This window comes from Esox lucius, chromosome 19 (genome assembly GCF_011004845.1).
Source record: "Esox lucius isolate fEsoLuc1 chromosome 19, fEsoLuc1.pri, whole genome shotgun sequence".
NCBI classification, from domain to species: Eukaryota; Metazoa; Chordata; class Actinopteri; order Esociformes; family Esocidae; genus Esox; species Esox lucius.
Window position 1 is genome coordinate 728,385 of NC_047587.1, and position 20,386 is coordinate 748,770.

The window sequence follows — 20,386 nt, forward strand, 5'->3', positions numbered from 1 at the left end:
CAAGAGGTATCAGTTCAAAATATCAGTAACTTTAATATAGTGGAAGTCCAGAGGAAATAAACCCACAGCACTTCCTAGTATCCCTCTTTTATTAAAGCTTACATGGCAAAAAAAGGACAAGAGAATAAATGAAAAAGGTCAACACGGCACATAAACTTAAAAACTCTGGGATATTATATGATACGGCAAGCAGGTTTCTCTTCACAATTACCACTGATGCCATGTGCCTCCAATAACACAGCTCAGATGTGCAAGTGTCTGTCTGAATGAATGAAATATTTTTTTTGTATTGGTCTTAAGTAATATTCTAATTTTCTGAGATACTGAATTTGGGGTTTTCATTAGTTGTCAGTTATAATCATCACAATTAAAAGAAATAAACACTTGAAATATATCAGTCTGTGTGGAATGGATGTATACATTATACAAGTTTCACTTTTTGAATGGAATTACAGAAATAAATCAACTTTTTGATGATATTCTTATTTTATGACTAGCACCTGTAGTTTAACTTTGAAAGCAGCTTCCACAGAGCATATGGAAACACTCAATAAGGTATGATAATACACTTCAGCCCTGAACCATTCAATAATATATTAGATTAGCCTCTTGAGAACATAGTACATCTTAAAGAATAAAACATATCTCACTAGAACAGACAGGAACCATTCAACCACAGACAATAGTGCAGAACATTCATATGTTGAATCTTCAGGTAGATGGATAATCATTTAAAATAGAATTGTGCGTTAAAGTTCAGAGAATGATAGTTTGTGTTCTCAGGAAAGACCACTTCTGAACTCTGATGATGTCACGACCAGCTGGTACAGTTTGTTGAGAAGTCAGAGCAGGTCTCAGTGAGTCTTTCAGTCCATGTCTCGTACTCTTTGGCAGATCTCAGCTGTGAATTCAGAACATTTCGATTTCCCTCCTAGATCGCCTGTTAGAACCTGAGAAGGTAACAGAACAATTACACAACATTTATATATTATTTTTTATTATTTACAGTACAGTGACAGCCTAAAAACTTCAGTTTAAAAGTGAAATGACTTAACAGTATTAGCTGAGACAGTGTTTTCAGAATAAGAGGTTTTACCTTCTTGTCTCTGATGGTGTTGAAGCAGGCCGTCTCAATCTTCTTGCTGTAGTCGTGCATGCCCATGTGGCGGAGCATCATGACAGCGCTGAGCAGCAGAGCGGTGGGGTTGGCCAGGTCCAGACCTGCTATATCAGGAGCAGTACCATGGACCTTCAGGGACCAATATTATACTGAATATTAACACCATGAAGCTGTACTCTGAGGTATAACAGTTTATAAATTGTCAGGAGCTGCAGGGTTAGCCATGTCACATCAGAAGCTATAGCATTAGCCATATCACATTAGAAGCTGCAGGGTTAGCCATGTCACATCAGGAGCTATTGCATTAGCCATATCACATCAGGAGCTATAGCGTTAGCAATATCATATCAGGAGCTGCAGGGTTAGCCATGTCACACCAGGAGCTGCAGGGTTAGCTATGTCACATCAGGAGCTGCAGGGTTAGCCATGTCACATCAGGAGCTGCAGGGTTAGCCATGTCACATCAGGAGCTGCAGGGTTAGCCATGTCACATCAGGAGCTATAGCGTTAGCCATGTCACAACAGGAGCTATAGCGTTAGCGATATCATATCAGGAGCTATAGCGTTAGCGATATCATATCAGGAGCTGCAAGGTTAGCCATGTCATATCAGGAGCTGCAGGGTTAGCCATGTCACATCAGGAGCTGCAGGGTTAGCCATGTCACATCAGAAGCTATAGCATTAGCCATATCACATTAGGAGCTGCAGGGTTAGCGATATCATATCAGGAGCTGCAGGGTTAGCCATGTCACATCAGGAGCTGCAGGGTTAGCCATGTCACATCAGGAGCTGCAGGGTTAGCCATGTCACATCAGGAGCTGCAGGGTTAGCCATGTCACATCAGGAGCTGCAGGGTTAGCCATGTCACATCAGTAGCTGTAACGTTAGAAGTCCCTTGAACTTACGGACTCAAAGATGGCCACGTTGTTTGCACCAATATTCCCACTAGGAGTTACTCCAAGCCCTCCAATCAGCCCAGCGCACAGGTCGCTGAAACCATCAAACACACAGTATCATATCCGCCTTGCATGGCTGAAATCAAACAAGAATGCAAAACTCACAAAACTATAAATATAGAATCTGAAATACAATGTACAACACTAAGCTATGACCCAGAGCTGATTTGGGCGACTCACCTCAGAATGTCTCCGTAAAGGTTTGGCATGACCAGCACGTCAAACTGGGTGGGGTCCTGGACCATCTGTGGAGAGACACAATGTTCCCAGTTTCACAGAGACAATTTGCAAAGGTCCTGTGTAGTAGCCAATGTAAAGAAGTCTCTGAGTACGTACGTTGAGACAGACAGTGTCTAGATACATCTCTGTGAATTTGATGTCCCTGTAGTTCTCTGCCACCTGTCGGCACTTCCTTAGGAACAGTCCGTCGGACATACGCCTGGCAGCAGAACAGGAGAAACAACGTATACAACACGTTATACCAAGAGTTTGAAGGAATTTGTATTGTTCTAATGGCCTTGGTAACGAATTTATAATAGCAATAATGGCTCGCAAAAGTATTCACCCCCTTGGACTTCCCCACATTTGAATGTGTCACACGCTAACACACAAAGTCTAATGTCAAAGTGAAAAATAAAATCTTTGGTTTTCGAAATTAATTACAAATATAAAACTGAACATAACTTACTGCATAAGTATTCACCCACTTTCCTATGACACACCTGAATGAGCTGTGGTGCAACCAATTGTCTTTAAAAGGAATGAATGGAGTCCATCTGTGTGCATTTAAGGTGTTTCACATAATTTCAGGTTAAATAAACAATGTCTCTGGGAGGTCCTACAATTCCTAACAAAATGTACATCATGACGAAACAAGAAACATTCAAAGCAAATCCAGAATAAAGTTCTTATTCATGCACAACTGAGAATCTGTCTAGAACAGGCAATCCTCAAAAACGGCGTACCCGGGCAGAAAGGGAGGCCACCAAGAGGTCTATGGCAACTCAGAAGGAATTAGTCTTCCACAGCTGAGCTGGGAGACGCTGTGCATACTGTAACAATAGCCCAAGTGCCTTACAAAAGCAGGAAGAAAACAACTCTCATCAATCTCAGCTAGAGTTTTGATGGAAGGCATAATGCAGGCTGAGACTAGGGGTGGGTATTGGCAAGTACCTTGCAATACGATATATATCACGATGTTACAATTCAATACATCAAGATATCACAACTGAATCAAGATACTAAATGAAGTACTAAAGAAAACCTCAAATAATATTAGGCTATATACTTGAAAGGATTTTTTTTTGCTAATCCCCATTTGCTACTCCTAATGAACCCCTAACTTCTACATTTCGACCCCAATAAAAATCTAGAATGCTGCTGTTAATAACTGAAAAATTCTTAAAATAAATTCTATTTTCTCACATTTCAAACAGACGTAGCACAAAAACCAAAACCAAATCACAATAACAAGATAAGATTACATGCTAACCAAGTCCTTTAAATTGACAATACATTAATGTTACTTGAAATAATATTTTTGGTAAGACTATTAATAAAAAAAGAAAAAGCTAATTAGAGCAGACCCTTTTCTGGTATCTTTTTAATGACGACATCCTTGGGAATACAGTAACAGACTTTAATCAGTTCGATTTTGTGATATATACACAACTATTATTGTTAAAGAACACGCCTGTTCAGCGACTGCTACAGTAATTTAAAAGATGGCTGTCGGCAGCATAATAAATAAACATAGACTCTAGACATCAGAATATCGATACAATATTGTGAAAAAAAGAATTGCGGTTTTACATTAAATCTTGTATTGGAACAGCACTAGCTGAGAACAATTGTAAAAGGAGATTAAAATGGTCTGATGAGACCAGAAAATAACATGTTGGCCAAAACATCATTCTATAGGGAGGCTTCACTGCGCCTGGGCCTGAAGATATAGGTCAAAATGAATGACGCAAAGTACAGAGAAATCCTGGAAGAAAACCTGCAAAAAGACATGGTGCCTCACGTACCAATGTTGCATATGTTTCTAACAAAATTATTGGGATTTATCAAACTGGCTTATGCAACACATACGTACGTTGATAAATCAGACCCATACTGTACTTCTGTGTAGGTGAACGAGCTTACCGTCTCCGCCCAAATTACCCATATAAAAGGTATCCAAATGAGCCCTATTACTATGTAATTTCAGTCAATACATGAAGCAAGGTGGAGACCCATCAGAAAAATGTATTTCCCATAATGTGAACTTCAAATAATATTATCTGATATAGAATCTAAAAACATGTCCTTTTTCGAAACGTATCAAGTAGTCCGACAAGCAGTCATAAATATCCCCAAATGCAAGACGTGGCTGCTGTTTTAAATGAAATAAAGTGGCCAGAGATGAATCAAGGTGGACATGTTTCTGTAGTTGTGTTGCAGTAAGTGATCATTTGCCATCAGGCTAATCATAACATTTCAACTTCACATTCAAGAAACATCAACACAGACATAAAATCAAAGTGAATTGGTCAAGCCCAGTCCAAGTCATGTGGGCCCAGGACCTAGCTGTTATTTTCGTTACAGAACAACTATCTGCAGTGGCATACCAGAGTGGGGTTGCTGAGTTCTGCAGTTTGGCAGCGTTCCGTATGGTTTCCATTGAGGACTGTACCGAGTCGGGGCGGAACAGTAACCATTTAAAAGAAACCGTAGCCTAGAGAATGTGACCAAGAAAGTGTATAACATTTCAGAAGTGTTATAGAATATCAATGACTCTTGGAAAGACCGTGTGTTAAAATGATTGTTCCATTTTAGTGAAATGCATTTTTCATTTAGTGCTGCATAGCAATAGCCTATAACTTATTTTGAGTAGGCTTATTGGCTGTTTTATTTGATTTGTGGTGAATAAGTGAACTATTTTAAGGTCTATTCATTTTCATTCAGTGAGTCATTTCTGAAATATTTTGTCAATATTGTCAAATTATAAGCAAACACGTGTGATAATGTAGTAACTTGTTCAAAAACATAAATAAGCACTAGGTCGTAGAAGTGAGCATCTTTAATACTCATGGCATATTGTAGTGTAAAATATGCAATGTCGAATGTGTTGTACATGCACATGGGGGGATTGTTTGTCTTGTTTTCAAACTGTATGGATATGCCCATTGAAAGGGCTACGTTTTACAACCTATTAGTCCTGATTCTTTTTGGGTTTTGACACTTGCTACATACGTAGCTTATAGGCCTACGATGTTGCAGGAAACAGTTTGTGCATTCCTGTAGGTTATTCATATTTCTATTGATAAGATTTTCCCCATGTGTTTCAGTTGACATTCCTCTACCAGCTTTTCCGAAATAGCATGTTATTTCTCCAACTCAACCGCTAGGCTGTGCATACACATGGGATGAATTTTGCGTAGAGATACACACACTTTCCCATCAAGTTCAACATTGATAAATGCCAACTTTTGCATCAAAACTGGCGTACTCCGGGTTTACGCAACATATTTGTGCATACGCACGACTGATACATGAGGCCCCTGGTACTTGGAAGAAAATTCATCTTCCAGCAGGACAATGACCCCAAACATAAAGGCAATGCCACATTGGAGTGGCTTAAATGACCTGGAGCAGCACAGTGAAAACTCTGACCGCATTCCAATTAGGAATAGATGGGAAGAGCTGAACACTGCAATTCTCCAAAGGTGCCCTTCCAACTTGACAGAACCTGAGCAATTAGGCAAAGAAGGGTTAAAAAAAATAACTGTGACCAGACAAGCTGGTACAGACTGTAATTACACCCTTGGCCCTGTCATATGCTCACATGGTGTTTCCTATCACTGCTACACAGATGACAGCCCCTGCTCTCCTTCCCCCCTTCTGACACCCAGGTGACAACACACATCTTTACCCACTTGGTGGACATCTCTGCTGGGATGCGCTAAGCCCTGTCTGCTCCTGGACATGTCCATCATGGTTGACGACTAACCAGTGTCCTCCTCCCAGAGTGTAGAGAACCATGGCGTGACCTTAAGCGACACCCTGTCGTGATCAGCTAACATCACAGCAGTGACGTACCCCCGCAGGTTAATGCTCTACAACATTCAGAGTACCACCTGAGCTCACCTGAATCTCACCCGCAGGTTCATGCTCTACAACATTCAGAGTACCGTCTGACCTCATCTGAATCTCACCCGCAGGTTAATTCTCTACAACATTCAGAGTACTGTCAGACCTCACCTGAATCTCACCCGCAGATTCATGCTCTACAACATTTAGAGTACTGTCTGACCTCACTCTGCATTACTGCAACTCTTGGTGGGGCTCCTGGTGAGTACAACCATACCCCTGCACCTCATTCAGAATGCAGCAGCCCCTCTGGTGTTCAACCTTCCCAAGTTCTCCCATGTCAACATGCTTCTTTACACACTGTACCGGCTTCCAGTTGATGCTTGAAACCAGTACACACTGTACCGGCTTCCAGTTGATGCTTGAAACCAGTACAAAGCCATGGCATCTACTTCCTACTTTCAGGCAATGCTTGCCCTTGCGTAAAAGAGGATTGTAATAGAGTGGTACAAGCAGACTTACATGATGTTGGCTTTGTGCACGGCGGTGACGCTGGCTCGCTGGTTGTTCTTGGCGTATTCAAAGGCGTATTCGGCTATTTTTCTACTGGCGTCTTCAGTGATCAACTTGATACTCTGGACAACACCATCGACTATCTACAACAACAGATCAGACACTCTGGACAAACACAGGAGGCAAAGAGTCTGAACCAAGAATCTACACCCACAACCCCCCCACCCTGAGTCCAAGGGCGTAGCAGCCGGGGGTGATGGAGGGACGTCCCCCCAATATTAGAAACGCGTTAAAGTGTCCCCCCAATAATGTTGTTTTGAGTAATACTTTTATTTATTTTTTAATGATGCTTTGGAACTTGTCACGTCTCGGTTGCGACCGAATCCAACATTCTCATTAATGACGAGCAGTGTGTGTAGGCTGGCTAAGAGGATTGCACAGAAACTACAACCTTTATAAACAGCGATACATTTTCATAACTATAGAACAAACATGATAAAATATCAGCTTTCTTCTGCTTAAAAAATAGCTAGCTAGCTACTTAACTATCTTTATTCTTAAGGTTTTATCTAACTAACTTTACAGTAGCTTGCTTGCTAGATAACACAGTAGTTCCTATGGCTGTGTGAAAAAGTGATAGTGAATGATTTGAAAAGAAGAACGCCTGCTAAAATGATTTGCACAATCTCTGTCTTAATCTCTACCATACTGTAAGGTCTGCAAGTAGCGAGCTAAGTAATGGACGAGCCACCACCAGTCAAGAATGGAGTGTAATAAGCTAAGGTTCATGGAAACAATCTCCAAACAACAGCTGGCAATTTTTTTCCATAATTTCTTTCCTCATGTTTTGAATCATCGAGATATAGCTAAAGTGTGTTCAATATTTTAAGAATTTGCTTTATGTTATGTATGATCATGGCAGGAAAGAGATGAACAAACAGGCAAGAAGGGAGAGAAAGAGGCCACAAACCAAATGGGTAAATCATTGATTAGTGCCACGCCAAGATAGACTCTTGAAGATAGCAGCTGAATTTAGGATTGTACTATGTGTTTGCTTTTTGCAGAAGAGAGGCTGTCATAACAATAACACTGGTCAGAAAGGCAGGCAGAGTGAGGGAGAGAGAGACCACAAACCAACAGGTAAGATAGTGAGAAGTATTAATTCAAGGAGGTCTATAGGAGCAGATTTGAAAACCTAAAGCTGGACTAACATGCCTGACTTAGATGTTACCAACGCCATTGTAGTATTAGTCATTTCAAATGTCCCTCTGGTTACATTATCATCTATCGGAAATACCTTTCCAGCTGAAAAGTCCCACCAAGAAAAAAATTAAATAAAGAAAAATCACAGTATAATTTACCAATGCTAGTTAGGACTATTGCATGTTCAGAAATCACTACTTTCTTAAAGTCAAACTGGAATTTTCACTCTGAATTCTTCAGTCCTTTCAACACCCACAAGGCTTTGGTGCAGGAAGCACAGAGTAGACAACATTGTGTGGGTAACTATCTATTAGCTACACCCTTTCCAGACATAATGAGTATTGCAAGCCAGCGTTGTGGAAACCATTATCGCCCCCAGGATTTTCAACCAGACTACCTTTTGAGTGAAACTGTGTCGGATGCACTGGTCCCAATCTCACTTTATTGGTCAAGAATGCATATGCCTTTTTTAACCAGGGCATTTCTATATCTAAGGTAGTCATGGACAAAGAGAATCCAACTAGAAGTGGAAAAACACATAGAACTACGTATTAAATAAACATTTTGGTGAATATATTAACATTCACACTACTCAAATGTGTGTGTCCCAATATCAGAGTCACTCCTACGACCTTGCCTGAGTCTGAACCAAGACTCTACACCCCTCTGAATCTGAACCAAGACTCTACACCCCTCTGAATCTGAACCAAGACTCTACACCCCTCTGAATCTGAACCAAGACTCTACACCCCTCTGAATCTGAACCAAGACTCTACACCCCTCTGAATCTGAACCAAGACTCTACACCCCTCTGAATCTGAACCAAGACTCTACACCCCTCTGAATCTGAACCAAGACTCTACACCCCTCTGAATCTGAACCAAGACTCTACACCCCTCTGAATCTGAACCAAGACTCTACACCCCTCTGAATCTGAACCAAGACTCTACACCCCTCTGAATCTGAACCAAGACTCTACACCCCTCTGAATCTGAACCAAGACTCTACACCCCTCTGAATCTGAACCAAGACTCTACACCCCTCTGAATCTGAACCAAGACTCTACACCCCTCTGATCCTGAACCAAGACTCTACACCCCTCTGAATCTGAACCAAGACTCTACACCCCTCTGAATCTGAACCAAGACTCTACACCCCTCTGAATCTGAACCAAGACTCTACACCCCTCTGATCCTGAACTGACCGTGTGCTCGATGCCGCTGTACTCTCCCTCAGTGTTCTCCCGGATGGTGACCAGGTCCACGTCGGTGTAGGGGGTCTTGTAGCCCTCGATGGACATGCAGGGGCGCACATTGGCATAGAGGTCAAAGGTCTTCCTGAGGAGCAGGTTCATGGAGGGATGGCCAGCTGCAATGGGAGTCTTCAGGGGTCCTGGGAGTCAAATGTTGGTTAATCACCAGGGATGTAAATACAGTGGATATATAAAAAGTCTACACACCCCTGTTAAAATGCCAGGTTCTTGTGATGGAGTTATTCCACAAAAGTGGAAAAAGTTCTGACATGATTTGTCTCATTCTTTTACATCACAACAACCTGCCATTTTAACAGGGGTGTGTAGACTTTATATACACTGTAATGCACTCCTTTTGACCTGCCCAACCCGGTTCCTGGAGATCTACTGTCCTTTAGGTTCAGTATTAGTATTCAGTTTCAGTATTAACCAATGCTTGTTAGCAATCGAGAAAAACGGTAACATGTTACTTTTGTTTTTTAAACATACATAGGTTTTTACCCACATGTGTTTTGTTGTTCTCTGCCTGTCCAGGACTAGTAGACAAATATTTTATTGGATTTAAGTGCATCCAGCCTATAGTTTCTGATTGGCTGTTTTCCTAGGCCCCCAAACACATTGGCTCCACAATGCTTCTAGCATACAGAGCATATCATTCCCTCTTCATTGTCTGAACCACCCAAAAACAATCCCCACAGAGCATCAAAACTACTACTACTTTATTAGATCTAGGAATCACATAAAACATATGAAATCACTTATAAGGTTTGATTATTAATCACAGTCAATATTAAATGTTGCCTATTTTCATTGTTATACTGTGTTCCTGTTCATTTGACTTGCATTAAAAACTCAAATGAGCTGCATATAATACGGTGTTGTTGCGTTTTCTCCTTCCTTGCCACATCATTTACCGGCCTCTCTCGACTTTTTGCAGCTGTACTTTGCTATACTGCTTGCCAAGCGTCACATTCTTATATTTATATTGTTAGTGACTTAAATATGTTAATTGTACATTTTTACAGTGTATATTGCATATACAAACCCGATTCCAAAAAAGTTGGGACACTGCACAATTGTGAATAAAAACAGAATGCATTGATGTCGAAGTTTCAAATTTCTATATTTTATTCAGAATACAACAAAGATGACATATCAAATGTTTTAAAATGAGAAATGTATCACTTTAAGGGAAAAATAAGTTGATTTTAAAATGTCATGGCCACATGCACTCATGCAACCCCACATGCACTGGCTGCCCATGCCACATGCACTCATGCAACCCCATACCATCAGAGATGCAGGGTTCTGAACTGAGCGCTGATAACAACTTGGATTGTCCTTGTCTTCTTTAGTCCGGATGACATGGTGTCCCAGTTTTCCAAAATGAACTTCAAATTTTGATTAGTCTGACCACAGAACACTTTTAAACTTTTCCACAGTCCATTTTAAATTATCCTTGGCCCAGAGAAAACGCCTGCGCTTCTGGATCCTGTTTATATACAGCTTCTTTTTTGACCTATAGAGATTGTGTTGACCGACAATGTTTTCTGGAAGTATTCCTGAGCCTATGTTGTGATTTCCATTACAGTATCATTCCTGTATGTGATGCAGTGCCATCTGAGGGCCCGATAGATCACGGCATCCAGTATGGTTTTCCGGCCTTGACCCTTAAACACAGAGATTGTTCCAGATTTTCTGAATCTTTGGATGATATTATGTACTGTAGATGATGATAACTTCAAACTCTTTGCAATTTTTCTCTGAGAAACTCCTTTCTGATATTGCCCCACTATTCTTCGCCGTAGCATTGGGGGAATTGGTGATCCTCTGCCCATCTTGACTTCTGAGAGACACTGCCACTCTGAGAGACTCTTTTTATACCCAATCATGTTGCCAATTGACATAATAAGTTGCAAATTGGTCCTCCAGCTGTTCCTTATCTGTACATTTATCTTTTCAGGCCTCTTATTGCTACCTGTCTCAACTTTTTTGGAATGTGTAGCTCTCATGAAATCCAAAATGAGCCAATATTTGGCATGACATTACAAAATGTCTCACTTTCAACATTCGATATGTTATCTATATTCTATTGTGAATTAAATATAAGTTTATGAGATTTGTAAATTATTCCATTCCTTTTTTACTCACAATTTGTACAGTGTCCCAACTTTTTTGGAATCGGGTTTGTACAATGTGGTTGGGGACAGTAGCCTACATAACCCAATCTAATCGTCTTTTCTTGTGTCTCGCAAACTCTGTTGAAAAAAAATCTGTGATTCTACTAGAAGTCATCTGAAACGTTAAATGTTATGCTGATTGGATGTAGTTAAAGTGTTATTAGTTGTATTAAAATATTTTGACATGGTTGTGTGATAACTTGCCAATATGAAAAGGATTTCCACCTACGGTAACATTCGCTGCAGTATATTGCTGGTAGGCTATTAAGCGTATGACTGCAAAATTATGTTTTACCATGCTGACACACACAGGTTTTATATGCAGTAAAATCCCTGCCATTCAGTACTTTAGGCAGCCAGGGTGATACCATTCAGTACTGTAGGCAACCAGGGTGATACCATTCAGTACTGTAGGCTGCCAGTGTGATACCATTCAGTACTGTAGGCTGCCAGTGTGATACCATTCAGTACTGTAGGCTGCCAGTGTGATACCATTCAGTACTGTAAGCTGCCAGTGTGATACCATTCAGTACTGTAAGCTGCCAGTGTGATACCATTCAGTACTGTAGGCTGCCAGTGTAATACCTTTCAGGCCAATCTTGTTCTTGTCCATGGACTCTTTAGCTTCAGGGGGAATTATCCACTTCCCTCCTGGTCCCTTAATGGCTGTTACATTCTTCTCTTCCCACTGAATTGGAGCCTGGAGAGACAGTGAGAGAAATAAAAGAGAAGAGAGAAGACAGAGAGAGAGGGAGTAGAGAGAGGAGATGAGGAGAACCAGAGAGGAGATGAGGAGAACCAGAGAGGAGATGAGGAGATGAGGAGATGAGGAGAACCAGAGAGGAAGTAGAGAGAGGAGATGAGAACCAGCGAGGAAGTAGAGAGAGGAGATGAGGAGAACCAGAGAGGGAGTAGAAAGAGGAGATGAGGAGAACCAGAGAGGGAGCAGTGAGAGGAGATGTTAGCTCCCCCACATTCTCTGCAGCCGGACAACTTTCTCATGGTCACTTTAAGAAATACTGCCGACCTACTAAACTCGGGTTGCTCTTTGAGCCGACAGAGACTTCAGACGGTTTTCCCCACTGGAGTTGGAATGAACTCGTCTCCTGAGGGGAATGATTGGCAGGCAGTTCTACCAGTAGCCCTAACAAACTGAAATTCCTAGTCATCAGCGACTCCATTACCCCCAATATTATAAAAATTATTATTTTTAAAAGTAAATGCTAACGCAAAAAAATCTGCTTGCTATGCAGGTTTTTTTGTTCAGGATGCCCAGTGTCAATTCATGAATTTGGACGCTGCTAATAATGCTAATTCCAGACTGGGATAGAGGTGAATAATGGCTTGTCATGAAAAACGACTCCTTGGGCCTTCAAGAACAACTCAAAATAAGCAGAATTTCCCCCGAATATGAATCTAGGCCGAACTATCCCTTTAAGTCACAATTATTTATGTTGCATTCATTTAAGTGACAGGGAACATGGGTCAGTCTTAAAACTCTGCTCAGGTTTCTTTTTGAATCCAAGGAATGCTCCTCAAACTTTCCTGGTGTCCTGTTTAACCTTAGAAAGACGTGGGTCCTTGGACAGGGCCTCAGGACAACCAGGTCTAAATAAATATATTTTTTCCATTATTACAAAATGTTTACAATGACATTAATTACAATCTCATTATTACTCACTTTTGCTGCTTCGAATATCTTCATAACAGCAGTGGAAATCTCCGGACCGATGCCGTCCCCGGGGATTAACGTCACAGTCTGCATCTGAGAAGCAGAACGTTAGTTCAACCAAGACTCTACCCCCCTCCGGGGTCTGAACCAAGACTCTACCCTCCTCCGGGGTCTGAACCAAGACTCTAACCCTCCTCCGGGGTCTGAACCAAGACTCTAACCCTCCTCCGGGGTCTGAACCAAGACTCTAACCCTCCTCCGGGGTCTGAACCAAGACTCTAACCCTCCTCCGGGGTCTGAACCAAGACTCTAACCCTCCTCCGGGGTCTGAACCAAGACTCTAACCCTCCTCCGGGGTCTGAACCAAGACTCTAACCCTCCTCCGGGGTCTGAACCAAGACTCTAACCCTCCTCCGGGGTCTGAACCAAGACTCTAACCCTCCTCCGGGGTCTGAACCAAGACTCTAACCCTCCTCCGGGGTCTGAACCAAGACTCTAACCCTCCTCCGGGGTCTGAACCAAGACTCTAACCCTCCTCCGGGGTCTGAACCAAGACTCTAACCCTCCTCCGGGGTCTGAACCAAGACTCTAACCCTCCTCCGGGGTCTGAACCAAGACTCTAACCCTCCTCCGGGGTCTGAACCAAGACTCTAACCCTCCTCCGGGGTCTGAACCAAGACTCTAACCCTCCTCCGGGGTCTGAACCAAGACTCTAACCCTCCTCCGGGGTCTGAACCAAGACTCTAACCCTCCTCCGGGGTCTGAACCAAGACTCTAACCCTCCTCCGGGGTCTGAACCAAGACTCTAACCCTCCTCCGGAGGACGATGACGAAATCAGCGCAGTTACAGAACACTTTTGCGTCTCAGCCCAGAGCCGAAGACCTTAAAAAGAGCAAGCGCCGCCATTAGGGTAACTGCTCGACCCAGAACCACTGGTTTATTTATCCTCTCACTAGTCAATTTAAGACCTGTCAGCTAATCAAGATGCCTGCCACTGAAATTATAACGACCATTCATGATCTCCAAGTACGTCAAAAAGGCCAAAGTGACTCAGGAAAAGCAAGGCAAAGCAAGTTTGTCTAGCACATCACATACACAAAGGCATTTCAAACCTTACAAACTCATGAACAACAGAAGAGAGATAACGCAGAATAAAGTGAAATAAATGAATAATAGCCTACGGTAGTGATACAATATTTGATATTGCAGTACGTTTGTATTTTATATTACCTATTATAATAATTATAATTGTGGTTGTTGTTACTGAGGCGGTTACAACTGTTGTTTTGCATGATGGTCTTATTGCAAATCAAGCATGGCCTTATTTTTGGATGTTGGTTTACATGGTCTCCGACCAGAGGTGGGTTTGATCGGTAGAATACGACAAAGATGATACTGATGAATACCAGCTCTGTCGGTGAAATTATTGTACGATCATTTTAAGATAACATTGGGTCGTACGCATGTTTCATGAATGAGAGCCATTGTTCTGTTCTGCCTCTTTAAAGTCCAATCAGTCTGGAACCAAAGCCAGTCACTTACCCCCCGGGAGAAGCTTTTGGGTTGAGTGGTCTGGGTCTTCATCGCCCCCATGACCCGTGAAACCTGCAAGGAAGGAGTCCCAGTTAGGACTAAATCTGGACTGGGAGGTGCTAACTATGTCCCCCTAAAAGAAAACTGGATAAAGAACAGAAGAAGCTACATCTACAGACTTCGAAGTAGTGTGAAACAGCTACTACAACAGAGACTAAGTTACAACCCTCTTCTAAATAATGACCAACACGGTTCCAAACTAGCCTACAACTCATCACTGGTAGGAAACACAGACGAATGTCTAGGAGTGCTGATCCAGAATCAGTTCAGTCTTTTCGATCATGATGAAGAAATATGTATTTATTTTGCACAACCCAATTTCCTAAAAAGCAGGGATGCTGCATAAAAAACTATGCAATGATGTGCAAATCATTTATCTAAATATTTTATTGAAAGTAGTCCAAAGACAACATATTTTGAAATCGAGAAATGTTATTGTTTTTGGAAAAATACATGGTTATTTTGAATATCATGCCAGCAACACTTGGGAAAAGTTGGGACAGGGGCATGTTTACTACTGTGTTGCATCACCTCTTCTTTTAACAATACTCTGTAGGCGTTTGGGAACTGAGGAGACCAACTGCTGTAGTTCAGAAAGTGAAATGTTTTCCCATTTTTATTTGCTATTGGGTTTCAGCTGCTCAACAGTTCGTAGTAAATGGCAGTTGCAGTAAATGAGTTAATCTCTGATCATAAACTAGATGTTATTGGTTTATGTGAAACGTAGCTAAATCCTAATGAATTCACTGCCTTAAATGAGGCCCATCCTCCTGGCTATACTAGTGATCATATCCCTCATGCATTCCGAAAAGGAGGGGGTGTTGCTAATATTTATTTATATATATTTACTCTCAAACATATCACTGATATTCATTCTTTTGAGGTTTTACTCATGAAAGTTAACCAGGCCGATAAATCATTTTACATAGCTACTATTTATAGGCCCCCCGGGCCATACACAATGTTCCTCACTGAGTTTCCGGAATTCTTGTCTAACCTTGTAGTCATGGCAGATAGTATTCTAATTTTTAGCATAAATGTCTCAATGGGTTTTATCCAACATGTCTCAGGTCCAACACATTGCCACAATCACACCTTAGATTTAGTCCTGTCACGAGAAATAGATATTGTAGATCTAATAATTTACCCCCAAAATCCTGGATTATCGGATCACTGTCTTATTACATTTACCGTTAAAACAAGAAATCCACTTGCTACGCAAACAATGAGTTTCAAAAGCTGTACTATAAATTCTCGGACAACAAATACATTCTTACAAGTTCGGTCATCAACGACAGAGTAAATACATCTGTAAACGATCAAATCGAGGATCTAAACTCAACACAGCGAAATACATTAGACACAGTTGCACCACTAAAAACAAAAGAAATATGCAACAAGAAACTTGCTCCCTGGTACACAGACAATACTAGAGCACTTAAGCAAGCCTCCAGAAAATTGAAGCGAAAGTGGCACTCCACCAAGTTGGAAGTATTCAGACTAGCCTGGATAGACAGTACACTACAATACCGAAAATCACTCACGTCTGCTCGATCAGCTTATTTCTCAAACCTGATTGAGGTGAACAAAAACAATCCAAAATGTCTCTTTGATACAGTTGCAAAGTTTACAAAAAAGCAAAGCTCAAAAAGTGAAGTGGGTCTTCACATTAGTTGTAATGAATACATGAACTACTTTGATGAAAAGATCATCACCATTAGAAAACAAATAACTGACTCCTCCTTAAATAGTTATGGTCCTCAAAATCTTAGTTGTCCTAAAAATGTCCTGAACCTCCCTGACCAGGTGTCAATGGGGACACTTGAATTTTTTCCCCAGACAAAGGTTCTGCATCTGTCCTGCTGCTTCTTGATCTTAGTGCTGCTTTTGACACTATTGATCACTCCCTTCTCTTAGAGAGACTGGAAACCCATATTGGGCTACGTGGACATGTTCTAGCCTGGTTTAAATCTTATTTATCTGAAAGATATCAGTTTGTTAGTGTAGATGGCATATCCTCTGACAAGTCAAAGGTATGCTTTGGTGTTCCTAAAACCTTGGCGTTACTCCTGACCCTGACCTCTCTTTTGAGGGACATATAAAATATGTCTCAAGAGTAGCTTATTTTCATCTTCGAAACATTGCAAAAATCTGAAACTTTCTATCAAAATCGGATGCAGAAAAACTAATACATGCTTTCGTTACTTCTAGACTAGATTACTGCAATGCTCTTCTCTCTGGTTATCCAGACAAATTAATAAACTTCAATTAGTGCTGCACACGGCTGCTAGAATCCTAACTAGAACAAAAATGTTTTAACACATTACTCCTGTCCTAGCGTCCTTACACTGGCTGCCTCTTAGGCTTAGGGCTGATTTTAAGGTTTTACTGTTAACCTATAAATCAATACATGGACCTGCTCCTACTTACCTCGCTGAAATGATCCAGCCATACATACCTACACATAACCTACGATCGCAAGATGCAGGCCTTTTAATTGTACCTAGTATTTCTAAACAAACAGCTGGTGGCAGGGCCTTTTCTCATAGAGCTCCACTACTGTGGAATGATCTGCCAATTAAGGTTAGAAACGCAAACTCAGTGCAAACTTTCAAGTGTCTACTAAAAACTCATCTCTACAGCACAGTTTATAATTAGGTGTAGCCTGGCCCGGGGTCGTGAAGGTGACCAGAAGGCTTGATACTGTCCACCCTTGCTGTCTTGCCAGGTGGGCTCTCGTCGCCACTGGGATGCCCTCCCTCCAATGCCTTTCGGGGGAAGAGTCACTGGCTTGTTGTTGACTATCTGTTGCGCACCTGTGCAATTGGGCTGTACGCTGCTAGCAATACTCGGCCCTCATTCAGGGGGGTTGGGGTTGGTGGGTGTCCCTTTAGTTGATGCCTGGCAATGTGGGTGGATTGATTTCCTGCCTGTTGGGCCCTGTCCGGGGGGCCTCCCCCGGGTAGGGCCACAGTGTCGCCGGACCCCCCGTCTCAGTTCCAAGGTGTTACGCTGCTATATTATTGTGCAGGGGGATATGAGGAATGCACTATTCTCAGTTTCCTCCAGTTTTAAATTTTAGGAGGAGATGAGGTCCTGGTCCACACCTGCGGATTACCTGGTTTGGGGGGCCCGTTGCTATCCCTGTCCTTGTCCACCTGGTCATACTTCTGACCTAGTCTAAAATCAAATAGCCTCTGAATTTATCCCAGAGAAATGTATTAATTATTCCAATTGGACTCTTAATATCTCACCCGGCACAGCCAGAAGAGGACTGGTCACCCCTCTGAGCCTGGGTCCTCTCTACGTTTCTTCCTAAAATTCAGCCTTCTTAGGGAGTTTTTCCTAGCCACTGAAATTCAACACTACTGTTGTTTGCTCCTTGGGGTTTAAGGCCGGGTGTCTCTGTAAAGCACTTTGTGACAACTGCTGTTGTAAAAAGGGCTTTATAAATAAATTGTATTGAAATTTGATTGATTCGTGGTGATTGTATTTTCTTCTTCAGAATGCGCAGAATGATTTTAATGGGTGATAGATCTGGACTGCGGGCAGGCCAGTTGAGCACCCAGACTCTTTTACTACATAGTAATGCTTTTGTAATATGTGCAGGATGTGGTTTGGTATAGGGTTTAAATTATTAACACACCATTGCATTCTGTTTTTCTTTACATTTCACATTGCATTTGTAAAATGCACTACAAAAGCAACTTGGAAATTGGGCTATACTATCCAGAGTTCCTAGATCAGCACTCTGGATCTAGAAAGCGTTCTGGATAGCAACCCTGAACCTTCCATTTGCGACTATAATATTCAATTAAGTTAAGATCTGAACAGGTGGTGGAATGACTAGGAATCAAAGGACAGACTGGGAGACATGCAGAGAAGAAGAATGTCAGAGTTGGAGAGGGTCTACGAACATGCAACCAGGATCTATGGAGATAGGCGTGGGACAGAAAAGGGACAGCAGATCTGTGAAGGACATTGAGGTTGGGGAAAATGGGCCCAAACAAGAGGATTGGTTTCCCTAAAATAATTCACATCACACAGTCACTCATGACAATAGGAGTATTTACCCATATCCAATGAAAGAAGACGGTTCTGACTGCATTCTGTGACACATAGCTCCTCAATACATTTATTTAAGCTAGTTACTACTTTGACAGCCTCCAACTGTGGGGGTCTCGGAATGCCAACATTCACAATATACCGCCGCTCCAAGGTGCCGCTGACCTTGTGGCCAGATTCGATTTGGGAGCAAGTCACGCATCCCATCATTACTCTGCCATCAACAGAGGCAGTCAACTGAGTAAATTATCAAATTTAGTAACTAACTTAAAATCAGCAAGCCAATGTCCATTGCAGATTCGCTTTTTGAGAAATGGCAGTGTTAGCTAGCTGAAAACCTAGCTTAGGCTATAGTAGTGTTAGCTAGGTAGTCAATAAACCTTACTTCCTTAGGCTTGGTTATGTTATTGGGGTCTTTGATCCGTAAACCAATTTTTTCCAGTAGGTTTAGTATCTGTAAAGGGTTGTAAGCAATGTTAGTAAACTACAGGTTAAGCATGATCGGCTTTAGCTAGCTAAATAATACAAATTGACTATTTAGCCACACAACTTTTAATTAGCTGCCAAGCTAGCTGGCTAACTAGCAAACAGGCTAGCAAGTCTAATGCCTTCTGTTGGATGTTGAGATAGTCGCTATCTAGCCACAGTACCGTACCAAGTAACCTTGGTTGACAAGCTAGCTAATGCTAACTACATAGATAGCTAGTAGACTATAGTTGTTCATTAGTATTGTTAACATATTAGTTCGTCCTAGAACTTGCTAACATTATCAAAACCCTTAAGCTAGCCAAAACAAGGCTAACTGAGGAAGGTGAAGGGCATTGAGGGGCTTCTGCGACTATTCCTTAGCCACACTTCACAATACTAACACGTTACACGTTGTATATATTAGACTGCTAGATTGTGTAATTTGTACAAATCCAAAATGCCAACACCTCGGAACTTACCGTGGATCTCCATGGTCCAGCCATCCTTTCTGTTGGGCACTAAGGTACCGCTGCTGTCTGCCGAGCTAGCTATAGCTGTAGTGACTACAAGCAGCCACTAGGAAATCCGACTTGAACTGACATGCACGCTCTCCGCAACTCTTATCAACACAACAAATGAGGTAACCAGCCACAGCATTTCATTCATCAGTTGTGGCTCAAGCTGTCCCCCTGTTTTACTGTAGTGCGATTGCAATATTTTATCCATCTTACCTGGGACCAGTTTGGAAAAGTCAAGCCACTAACACTAGTCATGGTGGTAATTTGTGCAGCAGTAGTTTGGTCCAGAAAAAGGATAAACGACACAAAGGAGGTCGGAAACATTGCTCATGCATCAGTAATAGTCTATAAATGTATGATAACATACTTAACAGCATATTTTTTATGAATGAACGGGAAAGCTAATCGGGCCCAAAAGCTAATAAGCAACTGTTGAGCTACGTAACAGTACCAGAATTCGGTTTGTTTAAATTAACGGTCTCAGCTACCTTGCTACGGTAAAGTTGCACGCAACGTATGTGAAATAACGCGTTTTCGTCAAAAAAAAACGTGATTACTGTATTTAATCAACAGATGGCGATGTTGGATAGTATTTGTCCACTAAAAAGTAGTCTTGTTACTCCTATTTCTGTCCTCCGATACTATGCTACTCTTAGCATACCAAATTCAGTTAGCTACTGTAGCTTGCTCCGTTTAGCATACTGTTACTAAAATAGTGATTTCTAACATGCAATGAAATAATATTTATATCTATATATAATACATACATGTATT

General features: G+C 41.6%; 1 protein-coding gene across 2 annotated transcripts; it reads right to left on the reverse strand.

The window, feature by feature from the left end:
- Positions 1 to 13: 13 nt before the first annotated feature.
- idh3a (isocitrate dehydrogenase (NAD(+)) 3 catalytic subunit alpha) lies at positions 14 to 19,702 on the reverse strand. 2 transcript variants are annotated; one of them, XM_010867389.3, is made up of 12 exons: positions 19,574 to 19,702; positions 19,012 to 19,080; positions 14,511 to 14,573; positions 12,977 to 13,060; positions 11,881 to 11,995; positions 9,068 to 9,255; positions 6,670 to 6,803; positions 2,413 to 2,515; positions 2,257 to 2,321; positions 2,026 to 2,110; positions 1,097 to 1,249; positions 14 to 950 (listed from the first exon to the last, which is right to left on the reverse strand). In XM_010867389.3, the coding sequence occupies exons 1-12, from the start codon at positions 19,595 to 19,597 to the stop codon at positions 867 to 869; spliced, it is 1,167 nt and encodes a 388-aa protein (XP_010865691.1). In that variant the 5' UTR covers positions 19,598 to 19,702; the 3' UTR covers positions 14 to 866. The 2 variants fall into 2 exon arrangements, with proteins under 2 accessions (XP_010865691.1, XP_010865692.1); XM_010867390.3 differs by lacking the exon at positions 19,012 to 19,080 and having other exon boundaries at positions 19,574 to 19,699.
- Positions 19,703 to 20,386: the final 684 nt, after the last annotated feature.